The sequence below is a fragment of the Anguilla rostrata genome, chromosome 11 (genome assembly GCF_018555375.3).
Source record: "Anguilla rostrata isolate EN2019 chromosome 11, ASM1855537v3, whole genome shotgun sequence".
NCBI classification, from domain to species: domain Eukaryota; kingdom Metazoa; phylum Chordata; class Actinopteri; order Anguilliformes; family Anguillidae; genus Anguilla; species Anguilla rostrata.
The window spans coordinates 39,088,553-39,104,850 of NC_057943.1; the positions used below are offsets into that span (position 1 = coordinate 39,088,553).

The following is a 16,298-nucleotide window of genomic DNA, read 5'->3' on the forward strand; positions in this document are numbered from 1 at the left end:
TGATTACTGAAAATTGTTTGTAGACTTTACTGCACAAAAGGAAATTAAGTTAATGTTTGCATTGCTACCAAACATCCAGCTTCAGTGCCTTTTGGATTTGTGATGGGGGGGGGGGCCTTTGCCTTTCAGGGGGAAAAAAACCTTTTCTTTTGGGAAGAAAAAACCATGGTACCAGTGAGTTTATTTTTGAAAGCAAAGAGAACGGTCTTTAAATACACAGAACAAAATAGAGTCCATACAAAGTTGGAACAGTTTTTACATAAACCTATCGTGCTCAATCCTTTGTGCAGGGATATGAACAGCAAGAAAAAATACAATAAAAAATTGAACATAAGCTGCTATGTGAGACCTTAATTAAGACTCATTTAACATGGAGTATGTGCCCGTGGAGGCATGGGGCACCCCAGGGCCTGAAGGAACAGGTGTGTACAGAATAACCACCATAGCTGCAACATAGCTTTGCTCAAACTGTTTATTCTCATCATAAATGGCGTGTTTGCTTTAAAAACAGAAAGTCACCTGTGACCAGGACCGAAACTACCATGGAGGACACCGAGGTCGTGTCCTCAGTATTTTTTCCCCCCATTTCTTAAGCCTGTGTTTAATTTCATTCTTTAGGGAGAATATCAATTGCAAGGCCTTCAGGAGGGGAATGAATGGTCTTAAATATTTTCTCAAATTTAAGCCTAACCTAGAGGTATATGTACAGCATATACACCCCAAAATGCATCCCCAATTAAATGATTAAATTGTGGGGGGGGGAGCAATCCCTGGCCTAACCCCCACCCCACCCCAGCAGAGTCTCTTGACCTTGGGATTTTATAGGTCTTGGTTATACCCCTGCCTGTGACTGTATGTCTATTAGCTACTCAACTCCCACAGTATGTATGAAGCAAGGAAGGATTTCAGACTGTTACCTCTGACAGGCACTTATGACAAAGACATTACATTTACACAAGACTATGGGCTGACTGTGACCTGGAAGCAAATCTTTTCAGTCAAAGAGGAAGTCCAATAAAATCAAAGCTGACGCTAGGCACTTAATGAACATCTTCGTGTGAGTGAGCGCTTTCAGGTAAAACGTCTCCACTTTAAAAGTTTGTGGAGAGAAAATGAAGTCAATTCAGGATAGCCTGAGACACTGTGAAGACAGTGTGCAACTTCAGGCACTCAGGCCGTTGCTATGGAAAAGTTCTAGTTGGAGGAAGTTGACAGTAATGGCCGAAGAACAATTTGATCTAAATTTAAAGTTCATTAAAGACTGAGACTGCACTCCAACTGTACCGTAACTTTGAAGCAACTGCCGCACACAAAAGATGGCACTGAATTGGGCAGAATCGCAAGAGCACAGAAGGACATTTGAAGAACATTTTTAAAGAGACAAGAAAGAAGATTATTTAAGCTTCTCAAACACAAAATGATTTACTCGATTCTTGAACTACCCTTTCTGGTAGCTTCTGTATTTTGTCAGTTATATTTAGAGCACTCTAGCATTTGTGAATAAAAAATAAACAAAATGCAACAGCAGGGACCTGTTTTCTTCTCATTTTCTCCTGTTTACAGTCACCTTTAATTCCCATACACTTAAATAAAAATCAGTGCAAAAATGGGTAACTATTCATAAAACTTTGCTTATAAAACCACATTACCCACAAAATCTCCTTCAATAGCAGGGACTGTATTGGGTATGTTATTATTCTATTTTACATAATTACAAGCAAAAAAAACACGTTGTAATATTCCACCTACATCGATATTTTGGTTTCTCCATTTCTAAATCATCTTAAATACATTGAATGCAACCATTTAAATGTCCACCTGGAAACACAGTTACCCAAGAATAAAAAAAAGTCCACAGCCCTAACCATCACCAAAACTGCATTGTCTAACAGTCTAATTGAGGAGTACAGAAGTGTTGATCTGTGCATTTCTGTGACCCACTCAGAACTACTTACAGGAGCTTGTGCTTTTGGGAATGATATCTCAGCAGGACAGGACTAAATTAATATGTTCATTCTTACAGACTTGGCAGATGAGATTGTGTCAGTTACCTGCTTGTCCAAAAGGTGATGTAATGTGATAGTCATTTAAATCTCGGTAATTGCACTATGATTGGATTTTAAATGTGCAAAACCACACTTTGCACAATTCTATGAAAAATTACATTAATTCAATTTTAAAAAATCATGTTAAAACCAAGGATCTGGGACATACCCCGGACTCTTATTGCCAACTTGTAATGCAACTGTACAAAGATGAAAAACAATTTACACAATGGATTGCTGTTGCATAGTCCCAAAAATAACAATGATTTGTTGTACTGGGTGATGAAATTTCATGTCAAATTTGAGTTGCCTGGAATAATATACGGTCAAAAAAGATTGTATCGCTTGAAATACAGCAATGTTTCTGCATTATGAACAGGAATAAGCTACAGCTTAGTCAGAGGAATGTGGCTTAAAATATTGCATCTGATTACTTTATTGCTTCAGACGTGGTATACATGTGCAACACAAGCATTATTTTTTGGACCAGCAGTATAACATTACCACAGTTTCCCAGAATCCACTGCTGTGTGATTGCCAAAAACTGCAATAACGATTAATTGTATGCTTGTGTCCGACTCATATATATATCGGTGCACACGTCCTGACTTCTCCAGAGCCCAAAATTTGATCAAAGACAGAAAATAGTTGATAATTTAGAAATAGACAAAGTATTAATAGCAATGACCAAGACACAGCCTTTTACCATCACCGTATGCTTTTTTTTTTTCTTCATTTAAATATAAAAGATCATTCTTAGTTTACAGCAGACAAATATATTACAGCATCAAATCAGTTTTTTTGGAAAGCCTGAAATCACGTCACGGCCTCCATCCTCACAGGGGGGATCCTCTAAATACGGAAAAGCGGAGCGGCGGCTGCGTCGACCGCGCGGAAGAGCCTGGCGTCGCGGTCGCTGCTTTCTCACAACCCTGTCCTGCGGCCGGAACGCCTCGGCCGCGACAGAAACCCAAGCTCCCCGTGCCGGAAAGGAGGACAGCCGTGAAAAAGACTCGCTTTCCTTTTTCAGAAAAAGTCAAGGAAGGTCTTCAAGACGCGAAGAACCTAAAATGCGATGCCGTGCTGGAGCCAAAAGTTCATCGGTCTGCCCACTCTCCGGCTCTGTCCAATCAGCCGCAGGCCTCCTGGTCATGTGGTTCAGCAGGGAGCGGCGTAAATCCGGGTCCCACCACCGTCCGCGCGGCAAGCGGAAGTTGCCATGGCGAGAGAAGAGCAGAGGGAAGCGCGGGGTAGCCCTGGAGATGCATTGTGGGATGGAGGAGGACAGAAAGAGACAGAAAGAAAAGGGAGGCGCTGGCGTAGGAGGGGTGATTCTTCTCTCCAGGTGGTGACTGGTTCAGACCCATCCTCTCATTCCAGGAGGTCCTGAGGTCAGACGGGAAAGAGGGTCAGATACTGTACGAATACAAAACTTTATTGTCCGCACAGAGGACGTTTGCCTTTGGCTTCATAAAATACATAAAAGAAACACAGAATGAAAAAAATACAGTAAACAAATTAAAAGACGATCCAAAAATACAAGCTCCCATCAGTGTGTTCCCCAAGCCTGTTTTACCAGAGCCTGAAGTGAGATCTAATCACATAGACCACACACACCAGTACTTACCATACCTGCTCTGACCATAAGCACTACCTCAAGCCAGACTTACACTCGATACTTTGCCACATAGTGTGGCTGAGGAATAGGGCTGCAGAGGCATACGTTTTGTAATAGTTCTCAAAGATCCTGATCTTTGTTTAGATGTTTAGTTTATTTAGTGAATTTGTGCAATCTTACACCTTTAGAAAATTGTTTTCCAGCGAGCTGAGTTTTATAGATATCCTAATAAAATGACCATTATCATGGTCCAAAGTCTGCTATTACTGGAGCATGAGAAGCAGAAGGCCAGTGTGAGGTAGTTAGATACTGTGTGTGTGGGGTGGCTGGATGCTGTGTGTGTGGGGTGGTTGGATGCTGTGTGTGTGGGGTGGCTGGATGCTGTGTGTGTGGGGTGGTTGGCTGCTGTGTGTGTGTGGGGTGGTTGGCTGCTGTGTGTGTGGGGTGGTTAGATACTGTGTGTGTGGGGTGGTTGGCTGCTGTGTGTGTGGGGTGGTTGGATGCTGTGTGTGTGGGGTGGTTGGATGCTGTGTGTGTGGGGTGGTTGGATGCTGTGTGTGTGGGGTGGTTGGATGCTGTGTGTGTGTGGGGTGGTTGGATGCTGTGTGTGTGTGGGGTGGTTGGATGCTGTGGTGTGGGGTGGCTGGATGCTGTGTGTGTGGGGTGGTTGGATGCTGTGTATGTGCGGGGTGGTTGGCTGCTGTGTGTGTGGGGTGGCTGGATGCTGTGTGTGTGGGGTGGTTGGATGCTGTGTGTGTGGGGTGGCTGGATGCTGTGTGTGTGGGGTGGTTGGATGCTGTGTGTGTGGGGTGGCTGGATGCTGTGTGTGTGGGGTGGCTGGATGCTGTGTGTGTGGGGTGGCTGGATGCTGTGTGTGTGGGGTGGCTGGATGCTGTGTGTGTGGGGTGGTTGGATGCAGTGTGTGTGGGGTGGTTAGATACTGAGTATGTGGGGTGGCTGGATGCTGTGTGTGTGGGGTGGTTAGATACTGAGTATGTGGGGTGGCTGGATGCTGTGTGTGTGGGGTGGTTAGATACTGAGTATGTGGGGTGGCTGGATGCTGTGTGTGTGGGGTGATTGGACATCGCACTGGTCACAGGGTTGGACACTGAGTGGGTGCATACCTCGTCCGAGTCGTCATGGTAATCCATTTTGGGCGACTGGGCGATGTGGACGTCCAGCTCATCTACGCCCTCGATGCCGTTAGCCTCTGCGTGCCTCTGCAAGACCGAGTACCTGTGCACCAGGAACCTGCCGGACATGGGGTCCAGGATCAGTCACAGCTTCAACCTCCAGAACCATCTACACCACCTATACCTACAGAACCATCTACACCTACAGCACTACCTATACCTACAGAACCATCTACACCACCTATACCTACAGAACCATCTACACCACCTATACCTACACAACCATCTACACCTACAGCACCACCTATACCTACAGAACCATCTACACCTACAACACCACCTATACCTACAGAACCATCTACACCTGCAGCACCACCTATACCTACAGAACCATCTACACCTGCAACACCACCTATACATACAGAACCATCTACACCTACAGCACCACCTATACCTACAGAACCATCTACACCTACAGCACCACCTATACCTACAGAACCATCTACACCTGCAACATCACCTATACCTACAGAACCATCTACACCTACAGCACCACCTATACCTACAGAACCATCTACACCTGCAACATCACCTATACCTACACAACCATCTACACCTACAGCACCACCTATACCTGCAGAGCCATCTACATCTGCAACACCACCTATACCTACAGAACCATTTACACCTACAGCACCACCTATACCTACAGAACCATCTACACCTACAGCACCACCTATACCTACAGAACCATTTACATCTACAGCACCACCTATACCTGCAGAGCCATTTACATCTGCAACACCACCTATACCTACAGAACCATCTACATCTACAGCACCACCTATACCTGCAGAACCATCTACACCTACAGCACCACCTATACCTGCAGAACCATCTACACCTACAGCACCACCTATACCTGCAGAGCCATCTACATCTGCAACATCACCTATACCTGTAGAGCCATCTACACCTACAGCACCACCTATACCTGCAGAGCCATCTACATCTGCAACATCACCTATACCTGCAGAACCATCTACACCTGCAGCACCACCTATACCTGTAGAGCCATCTACACCTACAGCACCACCTATACCTGTAGAGCCATCTACACCTACAGCACCACCTATACCTGCAGAGCTATATACACCTGCAACACCACCTATACCTGCAGAGCCATCTACACCTGCAGCACCACCTATACCTGCAGAGCCATCTACACCTACAGCACCACCTATACCTACAGAGCCATCTACACCTGCAACATCACCTATACCTTGGCACTGTCTGACTGGAATTCATAGGAACTCAGGAGATATTATTACACACTTTCACTGTCAACCATTACAGCAGAGTGACTTGAACCAATCAGATCGGTTTTCTCTACAAGATTATCTTTATTGGCTACATGTAGCATATCTCAGCTCCACAGCTTCACTTGAGAGGGATCACTGCTCAGGGGGGCCACTGAGGAGGAGTCACTGAAGGAGAGGAGGGTAATTGATGGAGAGGAAGGTCACTGAGGGAGAGGAAGGTAACTGAAGAAGAGGAGGGTAATTGATGGAGAGGAAGGTCACTGAGGGAGAGGAAGGTAACTGAAGAAGAGGAGGGTAACTGAAGAAAAGGAAGAGAACTAAAGGAGAAGAGGGTAACTGAGGGAGAGGAGGATAACTGAAGGACAGGAGGGTCACTGAAGGAGAGGAGGGTAACTGAAGGACAGGAGGGTCACTGAAGGAGAGGAGGGTAACTGAAGGACAGGAGGGTCACTGAAGGAGAGGAGGGTAACTGAAGGACAGGAGGGTCACTGAAGGAGAGGAGGGTAACTGAAGGAGAGGAACATCACTGAGGAAGAGGAGGGTCACTGCGTGACTGACCTGCCACCGCAGACGTACTTCTTGATGAGCAGCACACTGGCCACCGTGGCAAACAGCATGATGGCTACCACGGCAACCACTATACCAACAGAGCTGGAAGGGTGCGCTGTCTGAGGGAGAGAGAGAGAGATGGGTGAAACAGAGAGTGAGAGAGAGAGGGAGAGAGCGAGCGAGAGGGAGAGAGAGGGAGTGTGAGAGAGGGAGAGAGGGAGTGTGAGACATCGCACATACACGGGCAAACGTCAGTTACATTCTCTCACTCGCTCTGCTCACTCTCATGAACACAAACACACAAAAAAACTCACATATGTTGCATGTAGCACACACACAGGCACACGGACACACGCTCACACATACACACACACACACACACACACTCTCACATACACATGCTCACACACAGACACAGACACACACACACTCTCACAGACACACACAGACAGACAGACACACACACACACACACACACAGACACACACAAATACACACACACTCTCACATACACACACACACACACAGACACACACACACACACACACACGCTGAGACACACACACACACACACACACACACACACGCTGAGACACACACACACACACACACACACACACACACACACACACACACACACACACACACACACACACACTGGAGAAGCAGCCTCAGGCTCTGCGGGAGCACGGACAGTGGGCTCACCTGCAGCTGTGGATCCAGCAGGTTGCTCATGCACTTCTGGCTCAGGTCCACCTCCTGGCGCACCGGCATCGTCCCGCCCTCGCACTTATCCCCCGGAATCTTCCGGTAGCTACAGACAAAAACAGCACCTCAGTAGCATCAGTCCATGGGGGAACAGACTAGAGAGCTGTATTTGGAGCAGTACAGGAGGGATGAGTTAAGGTGCTGCGCAGGGGAGAAGGGGACAGGTTAAGGTGCTGCGCAGGGGAGAAGGGTACAGGTTAAGGTGGTGCGCAGGGAGGAGGAGGGGGACAGGTTAAGGTGGTGCGCAGGGAGGAGGAGGGAGACAGGTTAAGGTGGTGCGCAGGGAGGAGGAGGAGGGGACAGGTTAAGGTGGTGCGCAGGAGGGGGAGGAGGGGACAGGTTAAGGTGGTGCGCAGGGAGGAGGAGGAGGAGGGGGACAGGTTAAGGTGGTGCGCAGGGAGGAGGAGGAGGGGGACAGGTTAAGGTGGTGCGCAGGGAGGAGGAGGAGGGGGACAGGTTAAGGTGGTACGCAGGGGAGGAGGAGGAGGGGGACAGGTTAAGGTGCTGCGCAGGGGAGAAGGGGGACAGGTTTGAGCATTACCCTTTGGTCAGTAGCTGCTCTTTCTTGCCGTACAGACAGAACTCCAGGGCGTGGCCCTTCAGGTCCGGCTGCTCCAAACACTCTGAGCTGTTCTCCGTCCGGTAGTACCCAAAGTCACTGCAGGACAGACAGACAGACAGCGCACTGTTAGAGACTGTGGGCAGAGAGCTGGGGGGGGGAGGGGGGGTAGTACCCAAAGTCACTGCAGGACAGACAGACAGACACATTGACTTAAGCCCTATTCGCACGGGACTCGTATTACCTGGGGACCTCATGTGATTTAGAAATTACCTCCCACGTCTGTGTTTCGTGCGGCGCATTCGCACGGGATAAGCGAAGTCTGTATTTTACTCAAATTTACTGACATTATGCCCCCAGATATGACTGAAAATGTCAAGGCTCTGCTCTGCGTAACAGTAAAACACGACCCCAAATCACCGAGATGCCGATTCGCACAGGACTAATATTATCACATGACCTCTGTGTTTGGTGAAATACGGTGGGTAATTTGCGGTGGAATTTTTGCTTTACAAGTTACGGACATGGCAGATTCGCACGGGATTAAGATCACAGACGACCTCCGCAATTATTACAAGTTACTAGAGGTCCCCAGGTAATACTAGTCCCGTGCTGTTACGTCCCTCCGCCTCAGGTGGGGGCGCTGGGCGTTTGGACACATGCATTTGTCTCGTTACAGGTAATTGAGAGCACCTGTGGCGGTGCCCTTTTAAGCAGCCCTGGAGTCGGCTTCTCAGAAGAGGGGGCTTTTTCTCCTCACCTCTCGACCACGGCTGTGTCCTGATTTTACCTCATGTTTTGCAGCTTTTTTGTTATTTCTTATGTGTGGCAAAATAAAGTTACTGGTTATTTTTGGTTTTGGCTTCGTTATGTTTGCGGGGGCTTGAGAGCAACCGTAACACATGCGAATAGGGCTTCAGTTGGGACAGCCACCAGATCTGGGACATGTTCAAGTGCCACACTTTCCTCTGATGGAGGATCGCCATTTGCTGGTTCAGTTCTCGAGCAACGAGAGTCACCACAAACGGTTGCGTTCTCAGAACAACATCATACACAGACTGCGTGAACGTAGACAGGTTACAGCATACTTTGTCTGAAGAGGTCAGCTATGGCATATTTAACGTTGGTTAAAGCAACTCGATCCTAGGGATTCACTGTGTGTGCCCATCATAATTGCAACCTCTGAATTTTAACAAACCGTTAATGGTTCTTTGTCAAATACTGTGAATTTCAAAAAATCACTTTGTGTGCAGTCTTTATGTTTCAGTGGCTTTTAATCCCCGGTGTTACATGGCGTGAGTGCTTATGTCTTGAATGGACGGAGTGTGGCACAGTGGGTAAGGAACTGCGCTTGTAACCGAAAGGTCGTAGGTTCGAATCCCGGGTAAGGACACTGCCGTTGTACCCTTGAGCAAGGTACTTAACCTGCATTGCTTCAGTATATATCCAGCTGTATAAATGGATACAATGTAAAGTGCTAAGTAAAAGTTGTGTAAGTCGCTCTGGATAAGAGCGTCTGCTAAATGCCTATAATGTAATGTAATGTAATGAATGGATTCTCTCCTCATCATTAGTGTATAGTGTATCTACACCTATAGATGTATATAGTGTATGTAGTGTATACTGATTAGAGCTTGCGTGCTGTATTGACATGGTTCCAGATTGGATGTGGTTACCCAGAACACATACAGCCTGTTCTCTACATGAGATACCATGTACCCACACACATATAAATAAGGTAAAATGTTTACAAGGTAATACGTAATTAATGCCACCATATCATGACCTAATGAGAGAGGACAGTCCACCCTCCTGTATCCCCCCCCCCCCCCCCCCCGGGGCAGAGGTGGCTCAGGGGGCAGGGCAGAGATGGCTCAGGGGGAGGGGCAGAGATGAATCAGGGGGCGGGGGCAGAGAGATAGCTCGGGGGGCGGGGCAGAGATGACTCAGGGGGGCAGGACAGAGATGGCTTGGGGGGTGGGACAGAGATGGCTCAGGGAGGCGGGGCAGAGATGGCCGGGGGGCGGAGCAGAGATGGCTCAGGGGGGCGGGGCAGAAATGGCGCACGGGGGCGGGGCAGAGATGGCTCAGGGGGGCAGGGCAGAGATGGCCCGGGGGGGCGGGGCAGAGGGGCCTACCACAGGAAGTCGTCCAGCGTGCAGGTGCAGGGCGTGGGCTGCTTATTCACCACGTAGTCCCGGCCGTTCCAGCACACGGAGTCCTTGCGCAGCCGCAGGAAGCGCTCCTTGTATCCCAGCATGCAGCCGTCAGTGGGGTCACTGATGTCATCAGAGTGCGCCAGCCACTCTACATAGTCTTTCTTATCACCTAGGCAACAGGACAGAAAAGCTTGATGTCTTTGCTAAACAAGTCAACTTTCTCAAAAACAGAGATGAATATAAACATGAAAAAATGACTGAACATAAGTCTGAGCCAAGCAGCTACATTCCTCCACAGCGCTGGTATCGGGGGAAAAAACCACGGAGAAAATGTGTGGCTATGGTGTTGTTACGGTGGGACTGAGGAGAGGCCAAGTTCTGTCAAAACTCTGTCACTCACTGATCACATGACAGCACTGAGCACGCCCACTCAGATCAAGCCAAAGGGCTGAATAAACCTGGCAGCAAAGGTTTGTGAAGGAAAACAAACACAGAAGAAAGAGTCTCATCCTCCATGGAACCAGGCTGATCCAGACTAATAAAAAAAAAAAGTCTTTCTGGTTTGAATTTGGAGTTCAATCCAGCATCAGTGAAAGAAGGGCTCTTCCAGCTGCAACAATCTGGGGGCCACATTCTTTAAAAAAATTGTGCAAATGGGTCTAACATTTTCCATATACAAATTATAAAACAATGTATGAATAAGACATACAGGCAAATTAAAAAGTAGAGCCTTTCTTAAAATGTGCTTAGTCATTGCTTATTAATCTGCCACTTCTGGGAGGTATGTTGACACCGGGCAGTTGCAAGCCGCTCCCTGCCAGCCCCCAGGACGGGAGTTTGTACACGCTCCCTGCCGGACCCCAGGACGGGAGTTTGTACACGCTCCCTGCCGGACCCCAGGACGGAAGTTTGTACACACTCCCTGCCGAACCCCTGTATGGGAGTTTGTTACACGCTTCCACAGGGGGCGGGGCAAATTATGGGAGTTTGTACATGCTCCCTGCCGGCCCCCAGGATGGGAGTTTTTACACGCTCCCTGCTGGGCACATAATGCCCTCTCTGAAGAAGATGGAAGTTTGTACACGCCCCCTGCCAGACCACTGGTGCCCCACTCACAGTCTCGGGTGAGCAGCTGGTTGAAGTCGATGGTGACGGAGACCCAGTACTGGCTGATCAGCGACTGCTTGTAGCCCCAGATGCTAACGTTCATGGAGAGTGCCCCGGGCTCCGACGCCAGGCCGGTGAAGTAGAACGGCTCTTTGGTGAACGTGTAGACGTGCCAACACTGCCCCTCGTCTGTGGAAAACCTGTCACCGACGCACACACACACACACGTGCAGAGAGACACGCACACACACACACGCGCACAGAGACGCCGCGCACACACGCACACACACGTGCAGAGACACGCGCACACACACACACACACACACACACACACGCAGACACGCACGCAGAGACGCCGCGCGCACACACACACGCACAGACACACAGACACGCACACACACACAGGCACGCACAGACATGCACACACACACGCGTGCACAGACATGCACACACACACATGTACAAGAACAAGGTTTAGAATAGCAAACATCAATTTTACAGACTACAATCCTTGTTTTTTTTTTTTTTACTGGTAGTGTTATGCTTAATGGTTTTTTTTTTAGCGCACCAGTTAGCCTTTCAGTTGACCCCTCATTTACATAACTCAGTTCCAGAGCAGCAGGTGAAGCCTCGCTCAGGGCTATGGCCACAGTGTCTGATTGGCCCAGAGCGATCAGGGCTCAGACGCTTCATAACGGCAGGTATCGCAGGCCTGCACAAGTGCGTGCCATGGCCAAGCGGTCACTTTCCCTCTGAAAGCCAATCCTCTTCAAACGGCTACATTTCATATCCCGTTTGAGTAAATAAAGCAGACTTGTACAACTGAGGTCAGCTGTAAGGACAGCTCACAGGGAATCCAACTTCCAGTGAATTAATGATGAATTAAATTATTAAAAATAGTATATATATTATTATTACATATGTTAATATTATAAATCATTAATGGCTAATAATAGCTTTATTTTTCACCAAGATAAAGATTGTAAAGTGCAATCTCATCAAAAGGAGTCGTTCAGCACACGGTGGCATTCACAGACAATGAGGTTTACAGTTTTCAGACGATCCCCGAGCCTTGGGTTGAGAACAGGAAGTGATGCGGGGGGCTCACTTGATCTGTGCGATGGGCAGGGAGGGGTTGTGCTCCACGGCCACCAGCAGGCCCCCGGAGTCCAGGATGGCGTAATGGTGGGGCCCCTCCAGGGCCCGGAACCAGGAGTACCCCCCATCGTCCGACACGAACACGTCCGGCGTCATCACCGAGACCGAGTCGCCAATACTCCCTGAGGGGCGCGGAGGGGGTCAGGGGTCAGGGGTCAGGGGTCAAACAGGGCAACCGCACCCACATTACCCCACGCCTCACATTAGCTCAAAAGACAGGAACGCAGATTCAAGTAAATTCACTAATAATTGATTACTAATGCCTGATTGCTGTATGTCCCTCCACTTCCAGCTGGGCAGGGGGGGGGGGGGGGGTGCACTGGTTGCCTTCAGGGATTTTATTCAAAAAAAGGCCACTAAAGAAAACACAAAGTCATATGCCCCACAGGCAAGGGATAAATGTAACTGTATTTTCAGTTATATTGTAAATTAAGGTAGAACCACACTAACTTTAATTTTGTTATAGAGGCAAAACATACAGGAAGCTCAGTAGAAATTGAAGGAAATAAACTGTTCAGATAGAAATTCTCCCAATCCACCCACCTGGATTATGATTTATAAAGTATGGCCTCATGCTTAAATTATGGCCTCGTAGTTACAACAAAAGGATAAAATGTCAGCTTTTGAGAGCATAAATTCAGAACACCGATGACATCACTGCTGACATCATGTCGCCAATACTCCCCGGGAGGCCAAAAGGTCAGGGGTCAACCATGGCAGCCACGAGCACCCAGATATGCAAGCAGCACACCTACAGAGCAGAGCTCTCGGGTACGAGCGCTCAGGTGCCCTCATTTGCTTAGTCAAACAGGCAGGCTGATACGCAAAACCAAACAGAGCTGAGCTCGTTCAGAGCACCGAGGTGCGAAGAGTAAGTGCTGTTTCTCACTATGACTACCACCCAAAATAATTACACACAGTGATCACTTGGTCATGTAGTACATTACTGATACATTCAACAGCAATGCACAAGGTCAGTGTACACACACAAACACAAGCACGCACACACATACCCTCTCTCTTTCTCTCCCTCACTCACTCTTTTTCTCTTCCACTCCCTGTCATCATTAGGGAGGTGTTGGGTAAGGAAGGAGCTGGGTTAAGGGAGGTGGTGGGAAAAGGAGGTGTTGGCTAAAGGTGCTGCTGGGTAAAGGCAGTGTTGGGTAAAGGAGGTGGTGGGTAAGGGAGATGTTGGGTAAGGAAGGAGCTGGGTAAGGAAGGTGGTGGGTAAGGGAGATGTTGGGTAAGGAAGGAGCTGGGTAAGGGAGGTGTTGGGTAAGGAAGGTGGTGGGTAAGGGAGATGTTGGGTAAGGAAGAAACTGGGTAAGGGAGGTGTTGGGTAAAAGCAGTGTTGGGTAAAGGAGGAGATGCGTACCGTGGGCCAGGATGAGTCCCACAGCATTGGGCTCACTCAGGGGCATCATGGGGACGTTCTGCTTCATGGAGGAACTGTAGGAGCCATGGATATACAGGACACACTGCAGAGAGAGGACATGCCTTAGACACACTCACACACAGACACACACTACAGGACACACTGCAGAGAGAGGACATACCTTAGACACACTCACACACACACACACACTCACACACAGACACACACTACAGGACACACTGCAGAGAGAGGACATACCTTAGACACACTACAGGACACACTGTAGAGAGAGGACACACCTGAAGATCTTACACACTCTCACACACACACACACACACACACACAATACAGGACACACTGCTGAGAGACGACATACCTGAGGCTTTTAGACACTCACACGCGCACACACACACACACACACAATACAGGACACACTGCTGAGAGAGGACATACCTGAGGCTCTTACACACTCACACACACACACACTACAGGACACACTGTAAAGAGAGGACACACCTGAGGCTCTTAGACACTCACGCACACACACACACACACACACTACAGGGCACACTGCAGAGGGAGGACACACCTGAGGCTGTTACACACTCACACACACACACACTCACTCACCCACACACACACACACTCACACACACAGTACAGGGCACACTGCAGAGGGAGGACACACCAGAGGCTGTTACACACTCACACACACACTCACACACACACACTACAGGGCACACTGCAGAGTGAGGACACACCTGAGGCTCTTACACACTCACACACACACCCACACACACACACACACACCCACACACTACAGGTCACACTGCAAGAGGAGGACAAAACCTGAGGCTCTTAACACTCACCACCACACACACACACACAGGCACACTGCAGAGGGAGGACATACCTGAGGCTGTTACACACTCACACACACACACACACACACTACAGGGCACACTGCAGAGGGAGGACACACCTGAGGCTGTTACACACTCACACGCACATTTTTCCCTCATTTCTGAAGGTCACAAACACTCTGGGCCAGTTTTAAAATGTCTGTAGTGATGCAGCTCAGTAAGATGGCCGCCATTGTGTCTGTGGGCGGGGCTCACCTGGTCCTTGTCGTCGGCCGTGGGGTCGCACTCGACATTCCCAGGCTTCTGCAGAAGCTTCCACTCCCCGCCCTGGTCAAAGGTCACCACGGTCTGCGCAGAGCCATCTGGAGACGCACGGAGGACCACATCACAACCACACCCGCTCATCACACCCACTCATCACAACCACACCCGCTCATCACAACCGCATCACAACCACACCCGCTCATCACAACCACATCCGCTCATCACACCCTCTCATCACAACCACATCCGCTCATCACACCCGCTCATCACAACCACACCCACTCATCACAACCACACCCACTCATCACAACCACACCCGCTCATCACAACCACACCCTCTCATCACAACCACACCCGCTCATCACAACCGCACCCGCTCATCACACCCATCACCCCACCACACCCCCAACTCATCACAACCGCATCACAACCACACCACTCATCACAACCCATCATCAACCGCATCACAACCACACCATCATCACAACTTCATCACAACCACACCCGCTCATCACAACCGCATCACAACCACACCCGCTCATCACAACCACACCCGCTCATCACAACCACACCCGCACATCACAACCACATCCACTCATCACAACCGCATCACAACCACACCCACTCATCACAACTGCATCACAACCACACCCGCTCATCACAACCGCATCACAACCACACCCGCTCATCACACCCACTCATCTCAACCACACCCACTCATCACAACCACACCCGCTCAGCCGCGCCGGTGACCTCAACATTTCACTGGGCTTATCCCATCACAGGAACCAAGGAGTCGTCTGTTTCCACGGGCAACGCCATCTCTGCTGGGGCTCGTTTTCCAGGCCGAGGGGTACCAGAACTCCCCGAGCCCGCAACACACTTAATGAGTTTGCACATTTTCGACAACCCGCCCGTTCTTTAAACGTAGCCTGACAGCTCAGAGGCTGTGGGTTCGACTCCCAGCTGGGGTGCTACTGTTCAACCTTTCAACAGAACACTCAACCTGCACTACTTCAGTATACTGTATATCCAGCTGTATAAATGGACGGTCTGTAGACATGCAAGCTATGTAAGCCACTCAGGATAAGAGCGTATGATCAAAGCCTGAGAGAAATATAATGTTATGCACCTCATGACCCCTCCCAACCCCTGAAACGACCCAGCAGTGGGACCAGACACACTCGTTAATTAGGGAAACACTGTCCCGGGTGAACGCAGGAACTCCTGGAGGGCCGCAGTGTCTGCAGGTTTAAATGTAGGCCTTGTACAAGAGGGGTGTGGACCTTTTGGCCAGACAATAACTAAAATTAAGCGCTGAACAGCACTGAAATACAGCAGACAGGTTTAATCCTTTAAGATGTGAGGTCACAAATAT

The 16,298-nt window shown here is 49.1% G+C and overlaps 1 protein-coding gene across 1 annotated transcript in view; it reads right to left on the minus strand.

Annotated features, from left to right (window-relative positions):
* Positions 1-164: 164 nt before the first annotated feature.
* LOC135234898 (sortilin-like) overlaps positions 165-16,298 on the minus strand; it is a 46,325-nt gene continuing 30,191 nt past the window's right edge. The window contains exons 11-20 of the mRNA XM_064299975.1: positions 14,912-15,018; positions 13,794-13,896; positions 12,369-12,540; positions 11,270-11,460; positions 10,133-10,322; positions 7,977-8,093; positions 7,373-7,481; positions 6,677-6,786; positions 4,788-4,914; positions 165-3,431 (exon numbers count right to left, since the gene is read on the minus strand). Of these exons, the coding sequence (XP_064156045.1) occupies positions 3,417-3,431; positions 4,788-4,914; positions 6,677-6,786; positions 7,373-7,481; positions 7,977-8,093; positions 10,133-10,322; positions 11,270-11,460; positions 12,369-12,540; positions 13,794-13,896; positions 14,912-15,018 (1,241 nt within the window). The 3' untranslated portion in view covers positions 165-3,416. The remainder of the gene's footprint in view (positions 3,432-4,787; positions 4,915-6,676; positions 6,787-7,372; positions 7,482-7,976; positions 8,094-10,132; positions 10,323-11,269; positions 11,461-12,368; positions 12,541-13,793; positions 13,897-14,911; positions 15,019-16,298) is intronic.